We start from the raw sequence: 27332 nt of genomic DNA, 5'->3' as shown, positions 1-27332 counted from the left end.
CGGCGCTTGGTGGCAGTCTGTGGAGAACAAGCGACATCACGGAAAACATTTACAAGTGATAAATATCATTTTTGATCAGTAATCAATCAATCACTGCTGATCTGCATTTAGGGCAGTCGCCCAGGTGGCAGATTCCCTATCTGTTGTCTTCATAGCCTTTTCTTAAATGATTGCAAAGAAATTAGAAAATTATTGAACAATTCCCTCGGTAAGTTATTCCAATCCCTAACTCCCCTTCCTATAAATGAATATTTGCCCCAATTTGTCCTCTTGAATTCCAACTTTATATTCATATTGTACTATCAAGGTACAAACATATAATAGAAAATAAAAGAAACCGATATGGTGACATCACAGTTGAAAGAGAAAGCCGTTGACTTGTGAATGTTAAAGAGATCTCCAACAACCATTTGAAATCTTCCTGTAGCATAAAACCTGAGTTATTAGTAACATATACATGGGTGACAGCGGATAATTTCTTTGAGTAAGTTTTTGTAGTGTGTTCCGTAACTTTAGTTCCAGCCATTCCAACACATCTTTCGATAAATGAAGTCTCATTTTGAACATTTGATCACTCATTTCAATCATAGGATTCCGTCTCTGCCGAAAGACGTGAGGAGCTCATCGTAAAATCAACTCTTCCTCATCAGACAAAATGTCGGAATAATCTGACATCCCTGCTAAAAAAATATATACAGTATATTACACAATTGCTTTGTTTTGTAAACTTGAAACACAATTTGAAATAATTAATTAATGAAGCAGTATCATAAAACTAAGTAACAACAACGTGTTGGTATTGCAGTAGGCTATTGTTTATATGATATTCACATAACCTGACTTCTGAAAAAATCGAACGATTTTTAGCAATATTATTTAACTACTAGCATTGAAGATTTTTATAACTCACCTCAATATTATTAAGGTACGGTATTCTTACGCTGATACGCCACAAGGAAACACTTCTCAAGTCTTCAGGTATAGTTCAATGTTTAATATGATTGATAATGATCTAGGTTCAAGGAGATTAACCAATGAATATTCGGCAGTCAAATCTGAACTTAGATCGAGACGAGATGATCTTACATTAGCGTTTATACAACGGAAAATCAAAGTTCAACTTGACTGGCAGCCATTTTTCCTCGTTAAACTCAGATCAAATGTTTTATACAACCGGGCCCTAAAGACACCAATCAAACTTATTAGTCTACTGTTGTCCTAATGGAAAATTCTAAATTTTCATGGAGGGAATTAGATATTTTTCACCAATAGAGCATGTCAAAAATGTCATAAACATATCAGATGTAAGGCTTATCAGGCATTTGCTCAATTAACCAGCATTTCACCTTAGGTCTGACACTAGACTCATCAGAGTGGGATGTGTCAGACCTTACCCACTGACGCTGGAGTGTATGCAGGTGAACTTATCAGAAGCCCCTATAAGAGGCACAGTCTGATAACTGCAAACAGGAGATAAATCTCCACAATGGAATTATTGCCCGTGGAGAGTTATCTCCCGTATGCAGTTATCAGACTGTGCCTCTTATAAGGGCTTCTGATAAGTTCACCTGTATACACCCGAGCGTCAGTGGGTAAGGTCTGACACATCCCACTCCGATGAGTCCAGCGTCAGACCTAAGACGAAGACGAATCACTGGTTAATAGAGCAAATGCCTCAAAAGCCTTACATCTGATATGTTTTTGACATTTTTGACGTGCCCTATTTGTGAAAAATATCTAATTCTCTCCATGAGAATTTAGAATTTTCGATTTGGAATTGTTAGGCAGGCAATAATTCCATTGTGGAGATTTATCTCCCGTATGCAGTTATCAGACTGTGCCTCTTACAAGGGCTTCTGATAAGTTCACCTGCATACACCCCAGCATCAGTGGGTAAGGTCTGACACATCCCACTCTGATGAGTCTAGTGTCAGACCTAAGATGAAATGCTGGTTAATAGAGCAAAAGCCTAAAAAGCCTTACATCTGATATGTTTTTGACATTACTGATGTCCTCCCACGCCATCTGTCCACTGAAAGCTCGGAACATACCACTTAATCAAGCAGCTCGTCTCCTTTCTCCCAAGTTTTCCCAGCCCAAACTTTGCAACATTTTTCTAACGCTACTCTTTTGTCGCAAATCACCCAGAACAAATCGAGCTGCTTTTCTTTAGATTTTTTCCAGTTCTTGAATCAAGTAATCCTGATGAGGGTCCCATACACTGGAACCATACTCTAGTTGGGGTCTTACCAGAGACTTATATGCCCTCTCCTTTACATCCTTACTACAACCCCTAAATAATAACAGTAAGTTAATTTATTAATTTGTCCACCTAATCAATACAATTGTATATTAACTAGTTATTATTTCAAAGGAAAGCAGTTTACGACTGGGTGGAAGATTGGAAAACAGAACACACATTGGTGGACAACAGAGCCAGTTCTGGAAGGAATGTAACAGTGTCGATACTAGCCAACGCTGCCGGGTCTAAAAGGCCATACAAGGAAACGAATGCATCACATTTACGGAAATGAATTCAGCTACGAGAATTAGCCAAAACGCCCTGCAATAGGGCATGCACGACCACTTACAGTTGGGGAAGGTGTCATCCACGTTGGTGCCTAGACTCTTGTCTGCAGACAAAAAGCAGAGGCGTGTTGACGTGTGCAGATAACTTTTGTAATGCCATGGTCAAAATGTAGCCGAGTTTACGGCTAGGCTTGGGACTGGTGATGAGACAAGGCTTCATTATCATGAGCCACAAACGAAACAACAATCGATGTAAAGGAAGCATAGGGGAAGCCCACCAACAAAGAAATGTTGAACAGTGCCATCAGTTGGATTTTTGCAGTGGTCACACCTTCTTTCCATAGGTACGAAGTCATACAGTGCCATCCCAGATGGATGATTTCCATGTTGTCTGCTCCTACGCGGACACTGTTGTTATGAAATGGCTATGACGAGGGCATTCGTTGGCCCCTGTGCGTGTGCTGCTCCCAAAAGGTGGAACAAGACACTAGTTACATGTCACCACCTTCAAAAGTGAAATGTGAACCCGGACACACAAAAAATAAATTGTAAAACAATATAGCCCTTCGCACATGACAAAAATATGATAATTATGTTTAAAAGACAGGCAAACTCACCATAAATACCATCTTTACAAGGACATTCAAAATTTCTTTTCTAAAATGACGGGTCACTCGTTGAAATCTATTCAGGAGATTTCTCACAATTTCCATTATCAGAATAATGGTCGTCAAGATGTTAGATTACTTCAAATGTGTTTACCTGTGTTTGTCCTGGCTCTGCCAACTCTGATTTGGTTTCCTCCTTCAAATGTGTCTCCTCTGTTGTAAGTTCATAATTTTCCTGCGGAAAAGTTAATATATTACGCACATTCTTCACACACATCTGGCAATTTAGTCACATATGAATGAGCTAGTAAATAGTTTCAGTTTCAAAACTTCATTATTGTTTTTCAGTGTGGAAATAATAAAGGCTGCTTGACCTGTTGGTATGCAATGGGGGTACCGACTACCAAGTGTATGTGTAAATACAAATGTGTACCACAACGTAAGACAAACAGGTATAAGTACCAACATAGCTGGGGATGTGTGGGATCTGGTAAATGCAGCACGGATGAAGTTTAAGGAAGTGGAGATTGTTATCAGTGGAATATTGTGTAGGAGGGATACTGACTGGAAGGTGATTGGAGATTTAAATGAGACTATGGAGTGGGTATGTGGGAAACTGGGAGTGAAATTTCTAGATCCTAATGGGTGGGTAGGAGATAGGGATCTGCACTCAGAAGGCCTTCACATAAACTGCAGTGATACATATAAGTTAGGAAATTTGTTTAGAAGGGGTATAGGGAGGTATATTCAGGGAAACAGGGTGTGCTAGGGAGCGGTGTTAAGGGAATAGGGAAGTGGAAATCAAGTAGGGATGACATAAAACTGTTAGTGCTCAACTGTAGAAGTATTGTAAAGAAAGGAATAGAATTAAGTAATTTAATAGACATATACTTACCAGATATTGTAATAGGAGTTGAATCATGGTTGAGAAATGATATAAGGGATGCAGAAATTTTCTCATAGAACTGGAGGGTGTATCGTAGGGATAGGATAGGAATGGTAGGAGGGGGAGTATTCATTCTCGTGAAAGAAGAATTTGTAAGCTACGAAAAAGTTAAAGATGACAAGCACGAAATTCTAGGTGTAAGGATCATTTCTAAAGATAATAGACAACTTGATGTCTTTGGAGTGTACATACCAGGAAAGGATAGCACAGATGCTATTTGGGAAACGATAAAGAAAGGAACGTGATCATAGCGGGTGATCTGAATTTACCAAATGTCAATTGGGAAGGAAATGCGAATGACAGGAAGCATGACCAACATATGGCAAATAAGTTAATATGGGAAGGGCACCTGATTCAGAAAGTGATGGAAGCAACTAGAGGGAACAATATTCTGGATGTGGTGCTGGTAAAGCCAGATGAGCTCTATAGAGAAACCGAAGTAATAGATGGTATTAGTGATCACAAAGCTGTTTTTGTGGTTATTAAAACTAAATGTGAAAGAAGGAAGGTCTTAAAAGTAGGACTGTAAGGCAGTACCATATGGCTGATAAAACAGGCATGAGGGAGTTTTTAATAAGTAACTGATGATGATGATGCTTGGAGTTTAAAGGGGCCTAACATCGAGGTCATCAACCCTTAATAAGTAACTATGATTGGTGGAAAACGTTAAATAAAAATGTAAACAGACTCTGGGATGGGTTTGTAGCGATTGTTGAGGAATGTTAAAATAGGTTTGTACCTCTAAAGGTGGTAAGGAATGGTAAAGTTCTGCTATATTATAACAGGGAAGTAAAGAGACTAAGAAGGAGGTGCAGGTTGGAAAGAAATAGAGTTAGAAATGGCTGTGGAAGTAAGGAGAAATTGAAGGAACTTACTACGGAAATTGAATCTAGCAAAGAAGTCAGCTAAGGATAACATGATGGCAAGCGTAACTGATGGCCACACTAAGTCTAGTAGAAAATCAAAGAGTATGTATAGGTACTTTAAGGCAGAAACAGGTTCCAAGAAGGACATTCCAGGAATAATTAATAAACAAGGGGAGTGTGTATGTGAGGATCTTCAAAAGGCAGAAGTATTCACTCAGCAGTATGTAAAGATTGTTGGTTACAAGGATAATGTCCATACAGAGGAGGTGACTAATACTAAACAAGTATTAAAATTTACCCTTAACAGAAATGACATTTACAGTAGGTTAAAAAGTTGAAAACTAGAAAAGCAGCTGGAATTGATAAGGTTTTGGGGGATATACTAAAGACAATGGGTTGAGATATAGTACCATATCTGAAGTACTTGTTTGATTATTGTTTGCATGAAGCAAGTTTGCCAAATGAATGGAGAGTTGCTATAGTAGCCCCTGTATATAAAGGAAAGGGTGATAAACATAAAGCTGAAAATTACAGGCCAGTCACTTTGAGAGGTATTGTATGTAAGCCTTGGGAAAGCATTCTTTCTGATTATATGAGACATGTAGGCAAAATTAATAACTGGTTTGATAGAAGGCTGTTTGGGTTTAGGAAAGGTTATTCCACTGAAGCCCAACTTGTAGGATTCCAGCAAGATATAGCAGATATCCTGGATTCCGAAGGTCAATTGGACTGTATTGCGATTGACTTATCTAAGGCATTTGATAGGGTAGATCATGGGAGACTACTGGCAAAAATGAGTGCAATTGGACTTGACAAAAGAGTGACTGAATGGGTGGCTCTGTTTCTAGAAAATAGAACTCGGAGAATTAGAGTAGGTGAAGCTTTATCTGTCCCTGTAAAAATTAAGAGGGGAATTCCTCAAGGCAGTATTATTGGACCTTTTTGTTTTCTTATATATATCAATGATATGTATAAAGAAGTGGAATCAGTGATAAGGCTTTTTGCAGATGATGTTATTCTGTACAGAGTAATAAATAAGTTACAAGACTGTGAGCAACTGCAAAATGACCTCGATAATGTTGTGAGATGGACAATAGACAATGGTATGATGATAAATGGGGATAAAAGTCAGGTTGTGAGTTTCACAAATAGGAAAAGTCCTCTCAGTTTTAATTACTGCATTGATGGGGTGAAAGTTTCCTTTGGGGATCATTGTAAATACCTAGGTATTAATATAAGGAAAGATCTTCATTAGGGTAATCACATAAATATGATTGTAAATAAAAGGTACACATCTCTGCACATAGTCATGAGAGTATTTAGGGGTTGTAGTAAGGATGTAAAGGAGAGAGCATATTTGTCTCTGGTGAGACCCCAACTAGAATATGGTTCCAGTGTATGGGACCCTTACCAGGGTTACTTGATTCAGGAACTGGAAAAAATCCAAAGAAAAGCAGCTCGATTTGTTCTGGGCGATTTTCGACAAAAGAGTAGTGTTACAAAAATGTTGCAAAGTTTGGGCTGGGAAGATTTGAGAGAAAGGGGACGAGCTGCTCGACTAAGTGGTATGTTCCGAGCCGTCAGTGGAGAGATGGCGTGGGAGGACATCAGTAGACAAATAAGTTTGGATGGTATCTTTAAAAGTAGGAAAGATCACAATATGAAGATAAGGTTGGAATTCAAGATGACAAATTGGGGCAAATATTTGTTTATAGGAAGTGTTACAAGTTGTCCATTTCATGACCGTATCGATGTTTAATCAAGAAGTAAGTATAAATAACCACCTAATCGATACTTTATCGATTAGGTGGTTATTTATACTTACTTCTTTTATAGGAAGTGTGACGTGAAAATGGCAGCTAATATTTATTTGACATAATGGAATTCTAACATGAAAACGTCTACGATTATTTAGTTATCTGGCATGTCTACTTGTGAAACGAGACGTTATCTATCGTTCATTGTTTGAAACTGTCATCTAGTTGTGGAATTTTGCATGCACACTTAATTCAAACTATATCTCGTACTGTTACGTATTTGCCGCCGCCTTGCGCAGTGTGCGAACTTTGAATGCTGGGAGCTGTGAACTTCCGCCTTCACTGTCGGAGAGCGGGGAAGTCTGGCTGTTGCGTTGGAACTTTCAACATGGCCACGTTAAGTGGTGCTCTTAAAGAGACACCTTTGCGTTATGGGAGAGCCTTAAGAATGGAGTCTGACTCTTGTGGATAACTCCGTGCACGTTAGGGCTATGCCCTTTACCTTTTAAATACTTCTCAGTGTGCTCCAGCCTTAATTTTTTTATTGGTGTAAGAAGAAAACCTTGTGTGTGTATTAACCATTAAACAACATGGCAAGTATTGGTATTGGATAACTCTACTCATGTAAGTACTGGAAAGTCTATATTATGCAAGTTATCTCGTACAGCCAAGGACCACATCCTTCGTAACTTTTCTTGCTTAATTAAAAACTGTCAACGTCTGCAAGCAAAATTCATTGTATCATAATGCACTAAATTTGTAAAAGTATGTAACTAAATTATGTGGGAATTTGGAATCGCTAGTTATGCATCTATGAGGTTGTATTTTGTGCGAGTTTTTTTTATCTTCCTGTGTTGTGGTTCGTACCTTGTAGCCTACCCATTCTTTGAGGTGCTTATTATTATTATCGTCGTGTTTATTATTATTTTCTATTATTTCATTTTGATGTTGATTTTCCTTCCTAATTTTTTTCTTCGTTGTTTGTATTTTCCTTCTAACCATTGCTGTTGCCTTTGCCGGTTAATTATTTGGATGTGATCGTTATTGCATTGTACAGTCATTAATTAATGATACCTCATGTACGTATCCTAGTGTAATCCAAAGCCCCCTTCTTTCTGAATTATCTAAGCTGTAGGCTAACTGCTTAAGAAAAGAAAATGTAATTTCTAACCTCTTACATAAATGAGGCGGTCCGTTCCAAAACTCGTCTTATCAATCATAAGTGATTTTTCAGGAAAAGCGAAAAACCTGTAATTTTTGTAATATAAGTCTCACTTGTTTAAATGTATTACGACGCGTTCAAGTGCAATGTCATAGGGTCGTCTTACTGAAGAATTATAAATATAATTAATAGAACGTCCATAAATTACATTTGTATTTTGGATAAGACGAGTTTTGGAGCACCCAAAAAAGTTCAAAATATATTACCTCACACAACTTATTTTTAAACAAGAAAAATGAAAGTACTGAGAATATAATGTTGTAATAAAACTTGCCAGTACACTCATGCACCTTTTTGCTATCAGTAAAATCATATTCACAAATAAATTAAACACAGCAGTGTGATTTATCATATTTACATCCTATCCATAGTATTTGGAGAGAATTCTTCCTTTATAGGCTACACTGCACTCACAATAGAAGTAACTTGAACAATAAAACATCACTTTGTTGTTAATCAAACTTTCAAATATGTTCTCTCCTCTTGAGATCCATCACAAAGAACTTCTGTTTCTTCAACAAGATTGTTTTCGTCTCCAGAAATTGAGGTGAACAGATTCTTATAAAAAGAAAGCAACTCATTCCTATCCCAATCCATTCCAAAATGCTTTTCAAGCGAACTTTTTACGTCCTTTACTTTGGTGGGATTCAAGTTTACTCTTGGCAATAATTCAGGTGGCATTAGCATATCTCGCAGGCGTTTTCCCTTTTTCATTACGGATTTTCCTAAACCGATGTCTTAGTTTTAATGAGGTTCTCCCCATAAGGGTGACATTTCCCAGTGAGTCTTCGCTAATAACAAATCGTTTCACTGAAGAAAATTCAAATTGCCAAGATGCAGGCATTTTCATCATATTTTCAGAAACCATTTTCCAATTATTCACCGAGCAGTCTCTGCCAAACTTGAAGACTTCGGCATGTTTGCTAAAGATATCTTCATATTCTGCTGGATTACAGATTATAGGGCATTTCCGTATCTCTCTCTCTCTCTCGACTTGAGCAAATACCCTGTCAGAGGGCAGAAATGAGTGGCCTGTCATAGGGAAGACCAATTCAACACTTTCTATATTAGGCGGAGCTGTGTGTGTCAAGAAATATGTGCACATTGCAATCATTGTAGATTTGCGGTTCTGTCCTCCGCAGCCATCCGCACGAATTCGTACAGTAGTGAAGTTTGACAAATCAGTTTGTGATAATCGATGGTAAATTGCAGATGACGTTTCATTAGACCCCTTGTTGAATTCATGATCCATCCATATGTATGTAAAAACATTCTCCTTTGTCAACTTGGCATGTGAGGTACCCCTCACAATGGTAAAATTATAGGTGTACAATTGGCGACTGTAATAGGCAATTTGATCTGGAACTTTTGGATTCACAAGATTCTTTTGGCAGTCAAATGAAAATATTGCCATGCTGTCCCTTTCTTCTTGGAGCTTTTTGAAAAAAGCTGCAGCCCTTAGTTTGTGTACTCTAAGTTCCAAGATTAAATCATTCTTCAGTGATACGTTCGAACTTTCAAGTTTAATTTTCTCCTTGAGCTCTATGCACTTTGAGCAAGCATCAGTAACTGGTGTTCCGAATCCTAAATTGTAGCAACGCGTAAAAATTTCACGGCAGAACCACCGCTTCACCCTCACTTCTTCAGGTGATTTCTTGTTATACATTTTGTAAAGCTTAGCGATGCTTAAATTTCCGGGTAGATACTCTCTGACCGATGCCTTTCCGCGGCAATAGTGACTTTCAAAACACTGCAAACTTTCAATGAAACGTTTCACGGAGTGCCTCTTTTCAGTGTACTCTGGTTTGATCCTAGCTCCACCCCTCTTTTCTGTTGGAAGTTTCCCTGTCGTGAAGTGATTTCTGGCAATCCTCTGAACCCGATCTTTGCTGACATGCAATACATTCAAGAATGTCTTTTGGCAGACCTGAATGTGAAACTGCTCTGTATTAGCAAGTTTCATATATATTCCACAACAAGAGCAATATTTTCGGTCATCTTAATACACTCTATTCACAGCACAAAACTGCATGAAAGAATAACACAGTTCAAGAACAACTCAAAGAGTGGAAAGACTGGCATAAAATGCGGGTATATTATAGCATGAGTCACGTGCTGAAATTATCCATTCCTATTGGTTGATTGTATATGGCGAGTTTTGGAACGACAAGCGCCGTGGATAAGGCGAGTTATGGAACAATAGCCTATGTTTGGTGACAGATTTCTATGGGAAAAGGCAAGTTTTGGTGCTTAATTTTGTGTTAGAACTATCACAAACATCACCAAGAAGACAATGCTACCTCTAACTCATTTTTTTAAAAAAATGGATAAGACGAGTTTTGGAACGGACCGCCTCAAATAATAATTATTATTATTAATTTTAATAACATCAAATCTGTTAAAAATTTAAATTTGCTCGTCGATATTGAACTTAAATTATGCCATTCTCCTTTCGTTTTCTTGTCACATTCTAGTCATTGTTTGGGTTCACTGCCTTTGTTATTATTACGTAATGGTCATCCCTTTCTTATCTTATCTGATGGACACATTATTAATTTTGGTGGCTTTGGTGATTATAATGGGATGATGGCTTGGCGTCGGTAAATGTCACTCCTGTTGTCTGCTTCCGTGTTCTGTTATTATGTGAGAACGTATATAGTATCGTTTCTATTGATATTTTTTTATTTAGTTGGGATAGTTATACACCTTTGTTTTATTATAATTTAATCCGGTTTGGTTTATTTATGTAGATTTTATTCGCGGTGGCGCGGTTGGAGCCACTGATTTATTGTACGTGTGTTCTTGTGTGTGCCTTTGCGTGTACCTTATTGTTCGTTAGTAGTGTTGCAAATTTCAATTTTTTAACAGTGTTAATAATAGCGGGCCCGCATCCTGATTATCCTCTGAGTATTTCATATTTTTAAATGAATTTCCATTTAATATTACCTAGAGTTATCATTCCAAAATTTCTGGTTGCAACCTATTTTCTCCTTTTAAAAAGTATTTTAATCCTTCTGTACGTTAAGGTAATGTAATTGACTATTTTATTTAATGGTATTAATTATGAGTTTTCCAACTTTAATTTTTTGAGGAAGCCTATGTTAATGTCAGCTTCATTTCATCTTAATTTAAATTTCATTATAAATTACTGTCCCTCCCTTTTGTTTTAATTTTGTTTTAATTGCATTTTTTTAAAGGGAATATACATATTTAGCTGTTCTTATATTATACCGATCTTCAAATTTATTTACTAAGTAAATATTCTTTATTTTAAATTTAATTTTTCCTTCATGTTTTTGTCCTCCACGCATCGTGTTTTGTGCTATTGCCCTTATGGTAAGTATTGTGTTTGTTTTCATTTTGATGTTTGTGCATTGGCATTGTGTTGTTTTGTGTACTTCTTGGTAAGGTTGCAGAAAGGGGAGTTAGGGATTGGAATAACTTACCAAGGGAGATGTTCAATAAATTTCTAATTTCTTTGCAATCATTTAAGAAAAGGCTAGGAAAACAACAGATGGAGAATCTGCCACCTGGGCGACTGCCCTAAATGCAGATCAGTAGTGACTGATTGACTGGAAAAAAGGGATAATAATACCTTGTTTAAAAAAGGGGACAAGAAAGTTTGTAGTAACTATAGAGGAATCACACTTACACCGCAAATAGGTAAAATACTGGAAATGGCATTAGTAAGAAGAATGCAAGTTGATTCACGTCGCACTGACACAGATATGTCTTATGGCGACAACGGGGCAGGAAAGGGCTAGGAATGGGAAGGAAGAGGCCATGGCCTTAATTAAGGTACAACCCCAGCATTTGCCTGGTGTGAAAATGGGAAACGACAGAAAACCCTCTTCAGGCTGCCAACAGTGGGGTTCGAACCCACAATCTCTGGAATACAGGATACTGGCCGCATTTAAGCGACTGCAGCTATCGAGCTCGGTGAAAGAAGAATGAAAAGAAAGATTGAAGGAGAGTTATGAGAGGAACAAATGGCTGCGTCTTAACCTTTTCACTGCCGAGTTTTGATGACAAGTGGACCCAATCTTTAGCATGAGACAGCTGATGGAAAAGAACTGGGAATATGGAAAGGATCTGTTCATGACTTTCATAGATATAGAAAAGGCATATGGTAGTGTACCCACAGAGATGATGTGAGAAACCATGGTAAAAAAGAGACTCAGAAGAGAAATATTAGAAATGGTGCAAGCAATGCACAACACCTGTGTTAGCAGAGTACTGACCCTAGTTGGAAAGACAGAAGGTTTTAGGGATAAGACTGGACTGAAACAGGGGAGCATGCTGTCACCTCTTTCGTTTCAAATCAAATCAAAATCATTTTATTTACAAATGAGGTGTCTACCTCGGCAGCAAATGGTACACTAAAATACATCATTGTCAAGCAGTAAATTTTAAATTAACAAGAGAAGAAGACATTTTCCTAGAACAAAATATTATACAATTTACACTAACAAGATTTTCCATTAAACACACAGCTCAGCCTTAATAAATACAACTAGTACAAGATTAAACTTTACACTGCATTTACTTTTTTAACTTTTTTACCCATTTTGAGACCTAAATAGCATAATGACCTGCTGCGTCTTAACCTTTTCACTGCCGAGTTTTGATGACAAGACGAGCTCTCTGGGCCGGGTTTTTTATAAGGAAGAAGCACTTTAAGCGATACATGTTTACTGATACAATTACAGTAATGGAATGCATATGTCCCCTAAGCACCGCAGGCCAATATGGGGTCGGGGATGAAGTGAGATTATTTTTACACCATATTTTTACGGCCGGATGCCCTTCCCGATGCAAATCTCAGTTGAGAAGGTAATGAACATGAAATGAATGATGGTGAAGGAATCGGCTGTGGCTTAGGAATAGGAACTGCAAAAGGGAAACAACAAAGAAAGAAACATTCTGAGGACAGCTGACGGTGAGGTTCGAACCCACTCGCCAAGTGCAGAGCTTGGCTCCATAGCCGTAGCATGTTAATACGCGCAGCTACTCCGCTATTACTGAAATATAATATTGTTGATCCAAGAAGTGGTATTATCAAAATCATTTACATTTGGGGAAAATAATTTATCTGAAGAAGAGGTGACAATTCTGCATGAGGTTCATCATTACTACGTTGTCTCGCACTTCCTTGTAGCTCAGTAACGCAACTTAGATATTCTCCATCTTCATTATCAAAATATAGATATGAATGTATCCTTCAAGACGCCATGACGGCTATACGCAAGCGGGAAAGATATTCCACTCCAATGAACTTGAAATAACACCAGATCGCTTTCGAACCACGTGAAATGGAGCATTTCCACGGAATCTCAAAGCATGACACGATATTGCGTACATTTGGAAGATTGATGAAGTACGAGGTGCGGCAATTAAATAACGAGACTGATTTGAAAAATGTGATTTATTGCAAACCAAGTTACAAAACACTTTTATCCCCTTCAATATACTCCCCTTCCCTATCTATACACCGTTGCATACGTACCTTCCTCTGTTCGAAGCAATGCTGTAGGCCATCTTTTGTCACCCTGCGCAACAATTCCGCCGTTTATACTTTACGTGTTCCACAGACTGAAAATGTGTTCCCTTCAAAACACTTTTCACTTTTGGGAAGAGATAAATGTCACATGGAGCAAGATCCGGCGAATACAGAGGATGTTCTAGCACAGGAATGCACTTGTCAGCTAAAAGCTGCTTCACAGACAGGGCGTTGTGAGCTGGTGCATTGTCTTGGTGAAGAATTCATGAGCCGTTCTTCCATGCATCTGATCTTTTCTTCCTTACTCTTTCCCTTAGCGTGATTAGGACTTCTTTATAGTATTGACATCGGTCTTTACGCACAATTTCGTTGACTTTCTGGACGTTTCCTCCACTTCTGACAGTCACTGGTCGTCCGGGACGTTCCCGACCTTCAGAAAACCGTTTGTGCCACTCAAACACTCGTGCACATGACATAGCATTGTCACCAAACACCTCCTTCAACATTTGAAAACATTCCATGGGTGATTTCTTTAATTTCACTAGGAATTTCAGGTTAAAGCGCTGCTGCACCATGATCGCGGCACGACTACACAACAGTGTCCGCTACAACCAACTCTCAAAAGCAAATTAAAACAGGTAGAATGACGAAACGAAGTGTGCTTGCTCAGGAAGCAACAAGGACAACCACATTCCAATGACAACCTCCCTCCATGCGACCGCGGAGTAGGAAGAGCGCAGTCTCCGCACCTCGTACACACTGCACAAAAACGTATATATACGGGTTCAGTGGACGAGGCACTGCGTTCAACAACGTTTATATACAGGTTTGGCAGTGAATGGATTAACCATGCACACAGATGCACGCTCCTAACCACACGGCTGAGTGAGAGAAAAGGAGACACCATGGTGGAATGAGGAAGTGAGGATAGTGGTGGAAAAGAAGACAGCCTGGCAAGAATGGAACTGAGATCAAACAGAAGAAAGCAAAAGGAAATCTCTCAACAGCAAACAGAAATAGGAGAAGAAAACAGTTAACAGTTCCCCGTCTTCCTTTTTCACCACCATTGTGGTAACTCCTTCTGTCCTCTTATTTCTTATAAGTCCATACAGCATCCTTTTATTGCCACTTACACCCTCTTTTGTTGTATATTCTTCCCAACATTTCTCGGAAAAAATTGTAAAATCAACAGAAATTAAAGAGATAAAGAAAGTGAAGATAAAGGGAGAGGTATTCCTCAAATGATGATGATGAATAAGTAGATAAAGATTTATAATAAATGACTTACAAATTACTGTAATTTTTCATGATCCTTTATTACTGTTCATCAAGAATAAATGAAAGTTCACAATGATTCCGCAAAGCTCGGTCAGCCAGAAACTGTTCTTTATACGTGGTTAAAAAATTCCTTCCACTTTGGCGAATTTCCCGCAAAACACAGTACGACAAAAGATAGTTCCTCATACAACACTTTATTAATCTGAGAAGAAATTGCTATTTTTGCTCCCTCTACGGTGTTTTAGGACTCCAATCCATTAGTTGGAGCATAGACATAAAGAAGGTCATTAGACTGATCAGGGAGGAGATATGTACAAGAAATGAGAAGTAAAATCAAGATAAACTAAAGAGATAAAACATGAAGAATTTAGATGAAGATAAAGGGAGGGGAATTCCAAAACACAGATGAATGTATGTATGTATGTAACTGTCACATCTCCTCGTAAGCCACTGGAGCAATTTCAACAAAACTTGGTACACTTATGACTTACTATCATCGAGACAGGAGTTACGAGTGGGAAATAAAAAATAACATCGGCCTGCGAAAAAAAAAAAGTCTCCCCGGCGAAAGTTGTAGACGTGATTTACGCTAATGTAAGTGTGCTGATTTCAAATATGTAAACCCTTTTGGCCTACCATGTACAGCCTTTTGCTATTTGAAATCCACGTATGACATACTGTTGTAATTTTGATTAAAAAAACACTATAATAGAGAATATATGTAATTTTAATGAGACATGATCAAATTGCAATGAATATACAAAAAAGAAGCATGTTAATTGCTAAAATATATGAATCTCACTACAAGAACACTATTGTTTGCTGCATTTTGGTGTGAATGAATACTGTGTTGATTTGCGTTTGTGTTCCTCAGTAGTGTTATCTCGCACTACACGACAGCAGTAATCTGTCATCATGGAGACATTCCATCACCCCTGATACCTTCATTCCATTTCTTTTAGATCCTGATGTAACCGCTCGCCATGTTCCTTGCTGAATGCTTCTAAATTTCCAGGAAAATAATCCAGATGACTGTGGAGGAAATGTAATTTTAAGCTCATGCGGCAACCCAAATTCTGGAAGTTGTACAGCATGGCTTCCACAATCTGTTGGTAGTTCCCAGGAATTTGTTACACACATCCTTGAATGATTCCCATGCCTGAAGCTGTGTTTCGTCCATCGTTGTACCGAATGTCTGATCCTTCATAAGCTTCTGAATTTGGGCGCCATCAAAAACGTTTTCCTTAACGTTGGCATCCGGCAGCCATGGAAATTTTTGAAAGACGTACTGAAGGCAGGGACTGCTTCTATCCAAACTCCTCATATACTACTTCATAATTTCCAATTTAATATTTAAAATTTTGAGGATCAATTATTGGATGATTTACAATGTTTTTTCTCCAGATACGAACAGTTTCCTCTTGGGCCACTCAGACACTAACCAGTGACGATCCCTGTCCCGAGAGTCCCACTCACACAGAAATCAGGGGTATTTTGTATGTCCTCCTTGCTGCACACTTTCAAATCACAGCACAGTAACCATCAGTGTTCATTGTAGTTCAGTGTCTGCAACATCATAGATAAATTGTGATAGTTTTCACGAAGAGATGTTGAATGGGCGACTGGCAATGAAGCAAGTTTATTTCCATTGTGCAGAAAAACAAATGTTCTCATCAACTCATCAATCTCGTCACAGGGAAATTAAAATTACCTATCTCCCTTCCCTTCCAGGAAGTGGGTGGGTACTGGTCTGTGATAAGTCTTCTGAAAATGATACAAACTCGTTCTCTGCACGTGCAAATGAGTCATGCACTCAAATGCCATTACTTGTGTATATTGCATCATGCAGCCACGCAAATTGCAATGTTAATATTGGCTAATTGACTCACGGAATTTATCACGTAATAGATTAAAATTTGCCAGAATTGACCCTAAACGGCAAAGTCACTAATCATTATACTTGAAATTCTGTCATTAAGTGACTTGAGAAAGACTCTCGCTGGAGTTGGCAGCACTGATGATAATGATATTTTGTGATAGTCGTTCTTTCTCCAGCCAGGAAGATGTGTAAATGGTCAATAGAAATTTAAAAAAGGGGTTAAAGCAATGAAGAAAAATGGTCGTTGCGATTAATCCCCTGTTTTAACCTTTATTGGACAAGCGGTTGATATATCAACCAGAGAATTACCCTTCGAAAAGGACAAGCGACCGAAATTTCAAGCATAGCCAAATCCGGCCAAAAGGTTCAGCAGTTGATATATCAACCACGTAATTTATCTCACACTTTGCCATGAATTCTGTCTTATGAAAATTATCCACTCATTTTGTTACTAATATATGAGTCACTACAATGCGCAATACCATGAATTATGGCTTACGAAAATGTGCAGAAGATTTTGGTGGCTGCTTTTCCCACTACACATAAAGCAATTAGTTCCATAAAAGCAGTAAACATGGCTGGACATGCAAGAGTTTTCCATTCTGTTAGTCAGAACGAAGTGCGGGAAATTTTGATGGACTCAGATTCCAATGAAGATGTATAAAACGTATCTGAATTAGAATAACCTGGGAACAGTGTTCTGTGTGGAAGTGAGAGTAAAAGTGATGTGGGTGATTCAGAATGGAGGGACACACTGCCCGGAGAAAAAGCAAATGTGTACCTCTTTACCGGCTCTCCCCCTGTATTATCTCGCTTACGGAATGAACATTTCAATTCAGATATTCAATTGATATTTACCGATGAATGTTTCGGAATACTTCTTGGAGAGACTAACTGTTACACATTTCAGATTTTAGGTGCAGATCATAAACAGACAGAAATTCAGATGCATGAACTGTACCGTTCCTTGGCCATAATTGTCCAGATGGGTCACTGCCAGAGAGACACACTGAAGGATTACTGCTCTACACAAGAATTTGAAGACAATAAAATGTAACCGCTTTCTATACATTATTAGGTTCCTAAATTTTGAAAATAATGACCACCCACCTGACAAGACTAACCCCAGTTATGATCAATTTAGAAAAATACGAAATGTATTCAATTACCATAATGAAAAATTTCCTTCTGTTTAGAACCCAAGAGAACACCTAGCAGCCAATGAACTGATAGGCCTATCCGAAGGCAGAGTGATCTTCAAGCAGTACATAAAAAAAACATACGTGTTTTAGTATAAAATGCACAAGCTCTGCGACAGAAATTGTCACATGTACGATATAATGGTCCACCTTGGGAAATAATGGCAAAACGGCACAGCAAACATCAATTCTACGCATGGAACACTTCTGCAGCAAACAAGGAAAGTACAGGGTGTAGGCCATAAACTGTTTATAGACAATCACTTTCCCTCTCCTGCCCACTTCAAAGATTTACGTGGAAGAAAAGTAAACAGCTGCGGCACCGTCCAACATAACCATAATAACATGCCAAAAAATTTCAGACCTAAAGATTTCAAACTGAAGAAGGAAGATATTATCAACAAAGTGAAGGGAAATCTCTACAATAAGCAGAAAAGATATGACAGAGGTGTATTTGCTAATTAACATGCATGATCCCCCACCATCTGGTCACTTTATGGATGACACTCAGACTGCATCGAAGCCTGGAATAATCGAGAGCTACAATGCACATATGTGTTATTGTGACAAGAGTGATCATATGGCCAATAGTTATGATATTTCTCACCAAACATGGAAGTTCACAAAGAAACAATTTTCCACTTGCTGAACATAGTTATTTTGAATACCTCCATCATTCACACATCATGTGAAGGAAAGCTGTCTCACAAGGAGTTTCAGAAGCTACTTCAACGAAATCTAATACATGCTGCTCAAGACATGAACCCAGAACTACCATCCACTAATCTTGGCAGACCGGTTACTAGCGTTGCACGTCTCCCTCACCTTGAAGTGAAAAGTTCTAAACGATGGCCGCAGAGGAGATCATCTTGTAGGTGCTAAGTGTGCTCCGAGAAGAAGGGAAAGGCATCAATATCGAACTTCCATTGTAAGGAATATGGTGTAGCACATCGCGTGTATCCTTCCTTCAAAATGTACCGCACCAAAAGTACTTTTTAAGGTCCGCGTTTTCACCTTCTTTTTTAAATTATTCAACAAAATATCTTGCTACTTCCCTGTAGAGTCTTCACCTCAGCATGGCCCGTTTTCTGTCCTTGCATCACCGCATTAGCTCCTGTTACTGAACTCGCTTATAACATAAATTGCATTGCAAGAGACAATTCTCATGGTTGGTCCGTATTGAAGCTGACTATAAGCAAATTATCACATAGAATAAATTGCTGTTGTTGTTGCTTGAGTCATCAGTACATAGACTGGGTTTATGCAGCTGTCCATGCCACCCTACCCTCTGCTAACCTTTTCATTTCTACATAACTATTGCATCCTACATCTGCTCTAATCTGCTTGTTATATTCGCACCTTGGTCTACCCCTACCGTTCTTCCCACCTACACTTCCTTCAAAAACCAACTGAACAAGTCCTGGGTGTCTTAAGATGTGTCCTATCATTCTATCTCTTCTTCTCATCAAATTTAGCTAAATCAATCTCCTCTCACCAATTCGATTCAGTATCTCTCCTCTCACCAATTCGATTCAGTATCTCTTCATTCGTGATTCGATCTATCCATCTCACCTTCATTATTCTTCTGTAACACCACATTTCAAAAGCTTCTATTCTCTTTCTTTCTGAGCTAGTTATCATCCATGTTTCACTTCCATACAATGCCACGCTCCACACCAAAGTCTTCACAAACATCTTTCTAATTCCGATATCAATGTTTGAAGTGAGCAAATTTCTTTTCTTAAGAAAGCTCTTCCTTGCTTCTGCTAGTCTGCATTTTATGTCCTCCTTACTTCTGCCACTGTTAGTTATTTTTCTACCCAAGTAACAATATTCATCTACTTCCTTTAAGACTTCATTTCCTAATCTAATATTTCCTGCATCACCTGCCTTCGTTCGACTGCACACCATTACTTTTGGTTTGGACTTATTTATTTTCATCTTGTACTCCTTACGCAATACTTCATCCATAGAATTCAGCAGCTTCTCGAGGTCTTCTGCAGTCTCAGATAAAATAACAATATCATAGGCAAATCTCAAGGTTTTGATTTCCTCTTCTTGGATTGTGATTCCCTTTCCAAATTCCTCTTAGATTTCCTGTACTGCCTGTTCTATGTAAACACTGAAGAGGAGGGGGGACAAACTGCAGCCTTGCCTCACTCCTCTCTGGATTGCTGCTTCTTTTTCAAAGCCCTCAATTCTTATAACTGCAGACTGATTTTTATACAGATTGTAGATAATTCTTCGTTCTCGGTATCTGATCCCAATCACCTTCAATCTTAAATAGCTTGGTCCAATCAACATTATCAAATGCCTTTTCTTATCTACGAATGCCGTATACGTGGGCTTGTCCTTCTTGATTCCATCCTCTAAGATCAGACGTAAAGTCAGGATTGCTTCACGTGTTCCTACTTTTCTTCTGAAGCCAAATTGATCTTCTCCCAACTCAGCTTCAACTTGTTTTTCCATTCTTCTGTAAATAATAGGTGTTAAAATTTTGCAGGCATGAGATACTAAACTAATGGTGTTGTAGTTTTCACACCTGTCAGCACCGGCTTTCTGGGGAATAGGTATAACAACATTCTGCCGAAAATCGAATGAGACTTCTCCTGTCTCATACATCTAACACACTAAATGGAAAATTATTTTGTGATAATTTGCTTATAAATTGCCATGTCAAGCAATACTATTGCTCCATATCTAACAAATGACTCAGGGAGGCTCATGTCCTTTATAAGATTTTCTTACATGCAATATTGTGTACAGTATGTTGAAATTCAAAAGTAATCTGATGTAATAAGAGGTTAATTGGACTTATTCATAAATCACAACTATTGTTTTATAAATCATTTACATCATTGCATTCCCCATTTCTAGAGTTTGCGGTTCATAGCATTTAAAAAAAAGAGATTTAGCATTTTGATTTTCAAATTTAGCATTTTGCACATCTATACTTCTAAAATTTAGCGTATTGTAGTAAATTGGTTATAAATAGGCATAATTTGCAAAATGGCACACGCAACAGTTGGGAGTAAAATCATACTTTTTAATCACACATTGTTCATCATGCAGTTTTGAATACATAGTGGAAAATAAGACAAACATCAACATAAGACTGCAAGAAGTATTAACACACACAAACATGCATATTTACAAACACAACTACAATGTGAAAAATTCTATTCTAAATGTATTCATTTATCACAGTACAACAGACCTGCAAAAAGAGGAATTTCAATGATTATTGAAGTACAACATGCCAATTGTTCGAAAGCTGTCCTCCTTCATGCAAGACCATCTATCAGTTACAATTGTGTGTACTTGCTAAAAAACCTCTCTACATTGACACTGTTCGTAGGGGCCCAAATGCACTGCAGTGCTGCCAAGGCAAAGGAACGAAGCTCTAACCTAAGTGCCATCAACATTTGAAGAGTGTCAGTGATTTTTCTTTTTCATTTTAATGTTCTGCAGCATTTGTTGGTGACATGCCTTGCAGCCCTCGACAGACAGTGACACTTCTAAAAAGTGGCAACTTACGCTTCAAAGACAAGTGATTTGGGTGCCAGAGCACTGTTTTGCCATGCAACTGCAGGATTAACTAAATGACATACTTCATTGAAAAATGCGTTAATATCACTGACACTCATGGACTTTTAAGCATAAAATGCTAAAATTGCACCTTAATTTCCCCTTGCTTTGTATTGTTTCTGCAACTCTCCAGCAGGTTTCCTATGGAAACCATCCGTCAGCACACCTCTTCAATTCTCATTAAATAGTGGAAAAATCATCCCATAACTTGTGAGCATACGCATAGGACAATCCCTCTAGTACTGTGAGTGATGTATTCATTTTCACGGATATCTGTGAAACAAACTTTATCTGAACTTTCAGCAGGGGAAGCATATCCTGATATCTAAACATATCCAACACCGAATGCCCACTGCTATGTAGGGAATTCTCATCAAGAGAGCTAAAGGACTCTACCAGGGGAGTGAAGTACTTGTCAAGATACTGGACTGAGCAAAACTAAGAGTTCCATCAGATGATGACAAGAGCTAGGAACAACAGTGCATTAAAATCAGAGAAATTATCTTGCAAAGAAATTACATAGGAGTTCTTCAACTTCCTGCAGTGGAAAAGAGCCATCTTAAGTTTTGAAACTTAATTCTTCAACTGTGACAGTTCCTTGAGAATAACATCCCGACAAGATGCAACTTATCTGCAACGCACTGAAGGTGAAGAAGATGGTCTGCAATTATTGTCCGTATTGCCTGGAAACATGTACCCATGCATCTGGCAGAGTCTGACACTACACCCAGCATGTTTGGATAACAAATATTATAGGTTTTGAGAGCATCAGTGATGCTGTCCCATTGGCAGTATCCTAAAATGAACAGCTTGCCAAGTAAACTTATTGTTCTGCAGTTGGCATGATCATCCTGAATAGAAGAGGAAAGACAGATCTGCCTTGATTGTCCGACATCCCATCTGCATTTACAGCATTCACCTCTGCCCTTTCTGAAACTCTGCATCGTTGAACATAATCTCTGCAGTTCTGCTGATCCTGGGAAACACATATGGGGCCATTAAAATTTTGCTAAACCCACTAATCATAATCATAATTAAGTTTAGAGGTAAGGACAAATACTCAGATCCTTTCAAACAGAACAAAGATGGCCTAGGCCACCATAGCTCAATTGGTAGAGCAACCGACGCGAAATCGGGAGGTTGTGGGTTCAGATCCCACTGGTGTCCGGCTGGCCATTTTTGTTCTGTACTTAACATCTCTTCAACACATACTATATGTACGCAACACGACCTTATACATTGAAAGTCTGTTTCGATTACAAATACTTAAACATTTTTTGCAGTGCTAACCTTTTTTTATAACGTTACTTGTTCGGGGTGTCGACATATGTGGATCTTTTGCCCCTACTGGCACCATATTGTATGAACCTGCATGTAATTGGAATGGCGGTAGTGTGGAATGTTGTGTGTGAGGAAAGGAAGATTAAGGATGTAACAGAATACCAATCCCCAGGCCAGGGATATTAATCATTACAATTAAAAAGCCCTGACCCGGCCAGGAATCGAACCTGGGGCCGCCGGGTGACAGGCAGATATGTTGCCCCCTACACTGCGGGACGAGACGCAGTGGTGGCCTAGTGAATCACTCAACGAGTTTTGAAGCTTTTCCCTATAAACTTCCATTTATATACATGAATACAAGTGATTATTTTATATCCTAGATGGTCTATTAAATTGCATCATTTTAAAATAACATCCATCCATGTTTGCTTTTCTTTTGCTCGAAAATTTGAATAACTCAGCCTAAAATACCATGTGAAGTCGTCATATTAGGAAACATGCATCCACGTGCTTTTGGTTGAAAGTTTAAGAGACCTAACCTAAAATTCAACATGGCTGTACAGCATTCGTAATACTTCAAAAAACCATCGATGTGGTTGCCTTTCTTTTGGGGGGGGGAGGAGGGGAGACTAGTTTACGAATATTTCACAGTAAATTAGGCTATACCACTCAAAATGGTATAAATGTATTTCAAACTCACATATAGGCAACACCCAAAAATATATCAGAAATAGGCACTTCCTTTCCAAGGTAGTCTTGTACAGCAGGATGGTCCAGCTTGTGGATGGGGATATTAGTCTGCAGGCACATCTTCACAGTATCCTCAATGAACTTTTGTTTCTCGGTTTTTGTGTTTTTTGCCTTTCTATTTATTTGTTATTGTAGCTTACCACAACTTCAGAATTAACCGAATTACACACTTCATTGAATAATATGTTAGTATCACTGACGATCATGGGCTACGAGAGATTAGTTATGCATTTTAGCATACACTGCTTAAATTGCACCTTAATTTCCTCTTGCTTCGTATTGTTTCTGCAACTCTTCAGCTGTCACATGCTGGTTGGGAAAAAATCGCTCCTTTTGTAGCACATGGTTTCTGCTCTTGCAGTGTTTATCTAAAACAACTTTTGTTCTTCCATTCAAGCCTTTGATTGCAAAGTTGGCACATCAATACATCTGCATCCCTTACATAAGAATGTTTCGATTTGTAACTCTTGGCACGCTGTTTGATCGTCACCTTGCTACTACCCATGGCTACCAGACAATAAATCCCTAACATACTTTAAAACAGAACTACTACTCAACACCTATGTCAAGAATAACCGACTATGATCAAGGGTCAACACAAAATGAATGAACACGTGTGTTTTAAAGTGTATTAAGATGTTTGGTAGTTCTTTGCAATTCTCTTTGGTAGCTGAAAGATGTTCCACACACTGAAAGGTTTAAGGAGCTGTAATAATTATTTCCCCTGAAATGAATAACAACATATATCTTATTTTTAAGAAAATTGCAATGTTTTTAAAATATGCTTTTTTGCTTAAAACCGAGAATTTCAAGTCTATTTCACACAAATTGTATAATTTCACATTTTGAAATAATTTTGCATTTTATCACTAATTCAAAATTGCTAAAAACCACTCGTAGGGGGGGTCATATAAAATGAAGGCACATACAGTGACAATGTTTCAACATATTTTGCACTTATCACAAATGATAAAACCACAAACTCTACCCATTTTTTATGGAATAATCCAATCCTTATTCGAAGTTTTTCTTTCAAAATCTCCAATTTCTACGAGAGTATAATTAAGAGGGTGTAGTTCATACTGTCGCTAGAAAAGAAAACTCTGGCTGGCATGGGCTTGGACCTTACTAATACTCTGTCTGCCAAAATACACATGCATGCACGCATACCATCTGATACAGGTGTGAGGAAGTACATAATACTAATCAGACGGTAAAATAGAAGGTGTAGAAGACATGGCCGAAGGAAGACAAGGACCTAATACTGTCAGGATTGGTAAAGAACAAGAGTTGGCTAAGGAAGATCATTCAGGAAGGATGAGAGCACAGAGCCAGGCATAAGTGAGCTGAAGCTATGGCTAAAATTAGCTAAGGGCCCTGTGGTCACCAAACCTTCCTCACTCACTTATATATCAATCAATCATCAATAAATCACTACTGGTATACACATAGGGCCGTTGCCCAGGTGGCAGACTGCCTATCAATTACTTGCATAGATTTTTCTTAAATAATATAACGGCCCATGGATCCCCTTTTGGTTGCCTCTTACTACAGGCAGGGGATACCATGGTATTATTCGATCACACCAACCCACAGGGCAAAATGATGATTGGTGAGAGAGAGCATTTTTATTATTGTTTTACAAATTGCTTTACGTCACGCTGACACACATAGGTCTTATGGCAACAATGCAGTCAGAAGGGGCTAGCCATAATTAAGGTACAGCCTAGTGCGAAAATAGGGATTCAAAGAAACCCATTATTGTCATTATCATTAAAATACTTTGCTATGATATTAAAGCTAATACAATTTCCTTTTGCCATTTGACATAAAATTAAAGTAGGTACGAGTATATTACCCGCTGCTAGTTAAAATTAGTAGTACTGGAGCTTACCTCCATTATATGCTCAGATGACTGCATTTACTTAAATAAGGAACTTTATTTTACAGATAATAAAAATTAATACTGTTCATTCACTCATTTTGTTTCAACATTTGGGGATTCATTTGAAAAAAAAAGTGTATATCTATTTTCCATAAGAGTTCACCTATTAGCTCATTTCAATCGATTATTCACCTGACACACTTAAACGAAAAACTTTCTTGATGTATCCAATTATTCTACGCGATACAACTGAATGATATTTGAAACTCATTTGATCATTTTATTTGAATATCCATTTAATCATTTCAAAATTTGGATGGAGTTTATTTTCTTATTAAAAGTGTTCAATTATCCCACTACTAACTGCCCAGGTAGAGGAGTATTATCATCATCCTCCTCCCATTGGTATTCAGTGACTTCCATTGCCATTGGATGTTCAGGATCATGTCACAAAAACACAACAGAGTTGTTAAAGGTCAGGTAAATGTATCCCTCATCTCAAGCTGACTGTTCAACTTCCATCTGGCTCCACAAACTTTCAAATCAGGAAGTAAAAAAAATTCTTAAATAAATTATTAAAATCAAGAGAACAGACGAAGATATAGTGAGAGTAAGCAGATAGAATATAACATGTCACTAAAAACTAAAAACCAAAAATAACACACAGACCCATTATATGACTTGAAATAAACATTTATCAGTATTGACCATTGATGACATAAAATCTAGTCAATCAGCAGAAATGAAGAGTAAAATTGAATAATTAGGAAAATCCGCATGCACATGCCAACATTGCCTGTAACCAGTGAGATAAGTAACAGAAAATTTTTTATTTTTTTTTGCTTGTTGTTTTACGTCGCACCGACACAGATAGGTCTGAATGTACAATATAACTATTTATAATAGTTTATTTAAATCCGCCTTGATCAATACACCCATTAAATGAAAGAAACATTATTTATTAAACCATACATGTTTCGGGAAATCTCAACCATTCCCTTCATCAGTGGTTAAATAGTGGTTATCTAACCACTGATGAAGGGAATGGTTGAGATTTCCTGAAACATGTATGGTTTAATAAATAATGTTTCTTTCATTTAATGAGTGTATTGATCAAGGCGGATTTAAATAAACTATTATAAATAGTTATATTGTACATTCAGACCAGTCAATACGGACCAAACACAATATTAACCTATCATGGTTAAGTTTATTAACAGATAGGTCTTACGGTGACGATGAGACAGGGAAGGGCTAGGAGTGGGAAGGAAGCGGCCGTGGCCTTAATTAAGGTACAGCCCCAGCATTTGCCTGGTGTGAAAATGGGAAAACACGGAAAAACATTTTCAGGGCTGCCGACAGTGGGATTCGAACCTACTATCTCCTGAATACTGGCTGCACTTGAGCGACTGCAGCTATCGAGCTCGGTAGAGAAAATCTGTTGGTGCAAAATAAGATAATATACAATGATTAATACTGCAAGAGTGGATTTGAATGGCTCATCTCGTGAAATTAGGAGTTACCATCAATTTTGCTAAAAACAGTGACCTAGAAGTCACCGCCAGTATTTATATAAAATAAAGAGGAGAAAGTCCATGGCACTAAGTGGATCTCCAACCAGACCTCAGTTTCAGGTTAAAAAATATCTCAACTGCCTGGGAACCAAACTGACACCCTGTAGATAAGATATATGTGCTCTATCTCAAGACCACAGGGCCAGATCAGTTATTTTGACACTGAAGATAACAAGTATTAAGTAACAAAAATGTACAACATGCACAATGCCATCAGTACCCATCCAATGGCCATTGAAAGAGACATCCTAGAATGTGCAGGAGCCCCAACAGACCACCACGCAGATGTGTCATGAGATGAGAGGACGACACCTGCAGATTTACTTTCAAGGAGAGTTTATGTTTCTTGTTATGTATCAAACATGATTCCAGATGAAATACTTGAACAATTATAGGTTTTAAAGTGTGATGAATCATTTAGAATAACCCTGTATTTCACAACCAAAAACGTGGAATACTATGATATTTCA

The 27332-nt window shown here is 38.0% G+C and overlaps 1 protein-coding gene across 1 annotated transcript in view; it reads right to left on the bottom strand.

The window, feature by feature from the left end:
• LOC136865917 (zinc finger protein OZF) overlaps nt 1–27332 on the bottom strand; it is a 93031-nt gene that overhangs the window by 39590 nt on the left and 26109 nt on the right. The window contains exon 3 of the mRNA XM_067142460.2: nt 3292–3372. Coding sequence (XP_066998561.2) covers nt 3292–3372 — 81 coding nt within the window. The remainder of the gene's footprint in view (nt 1–3291; nt 3373–27332) is intronic.

The sequence above is a fragment of the Anabrus simplex genome, chromosome 3 (assembly GCF_040414725.1).
Source record: "Anabrus simplex isolate iqAnaSimp1 chromosome 3, ASM4041472v1, whole genome shotgun sequence".
In the NCBI taxonomy this organism is placed as follows: domain Eukaryota; kingdom Metazoa; phylum Arthropoda; class Insecta; order Orthoptera; family Tettigoniidae; genus Anabrus; species Anabrus simplex.
The sequence above is the reverse complement of the archived record's forward strand: the minus strand, read 5'-3'. Positions and strand labels throughout refer to the sequence as shown.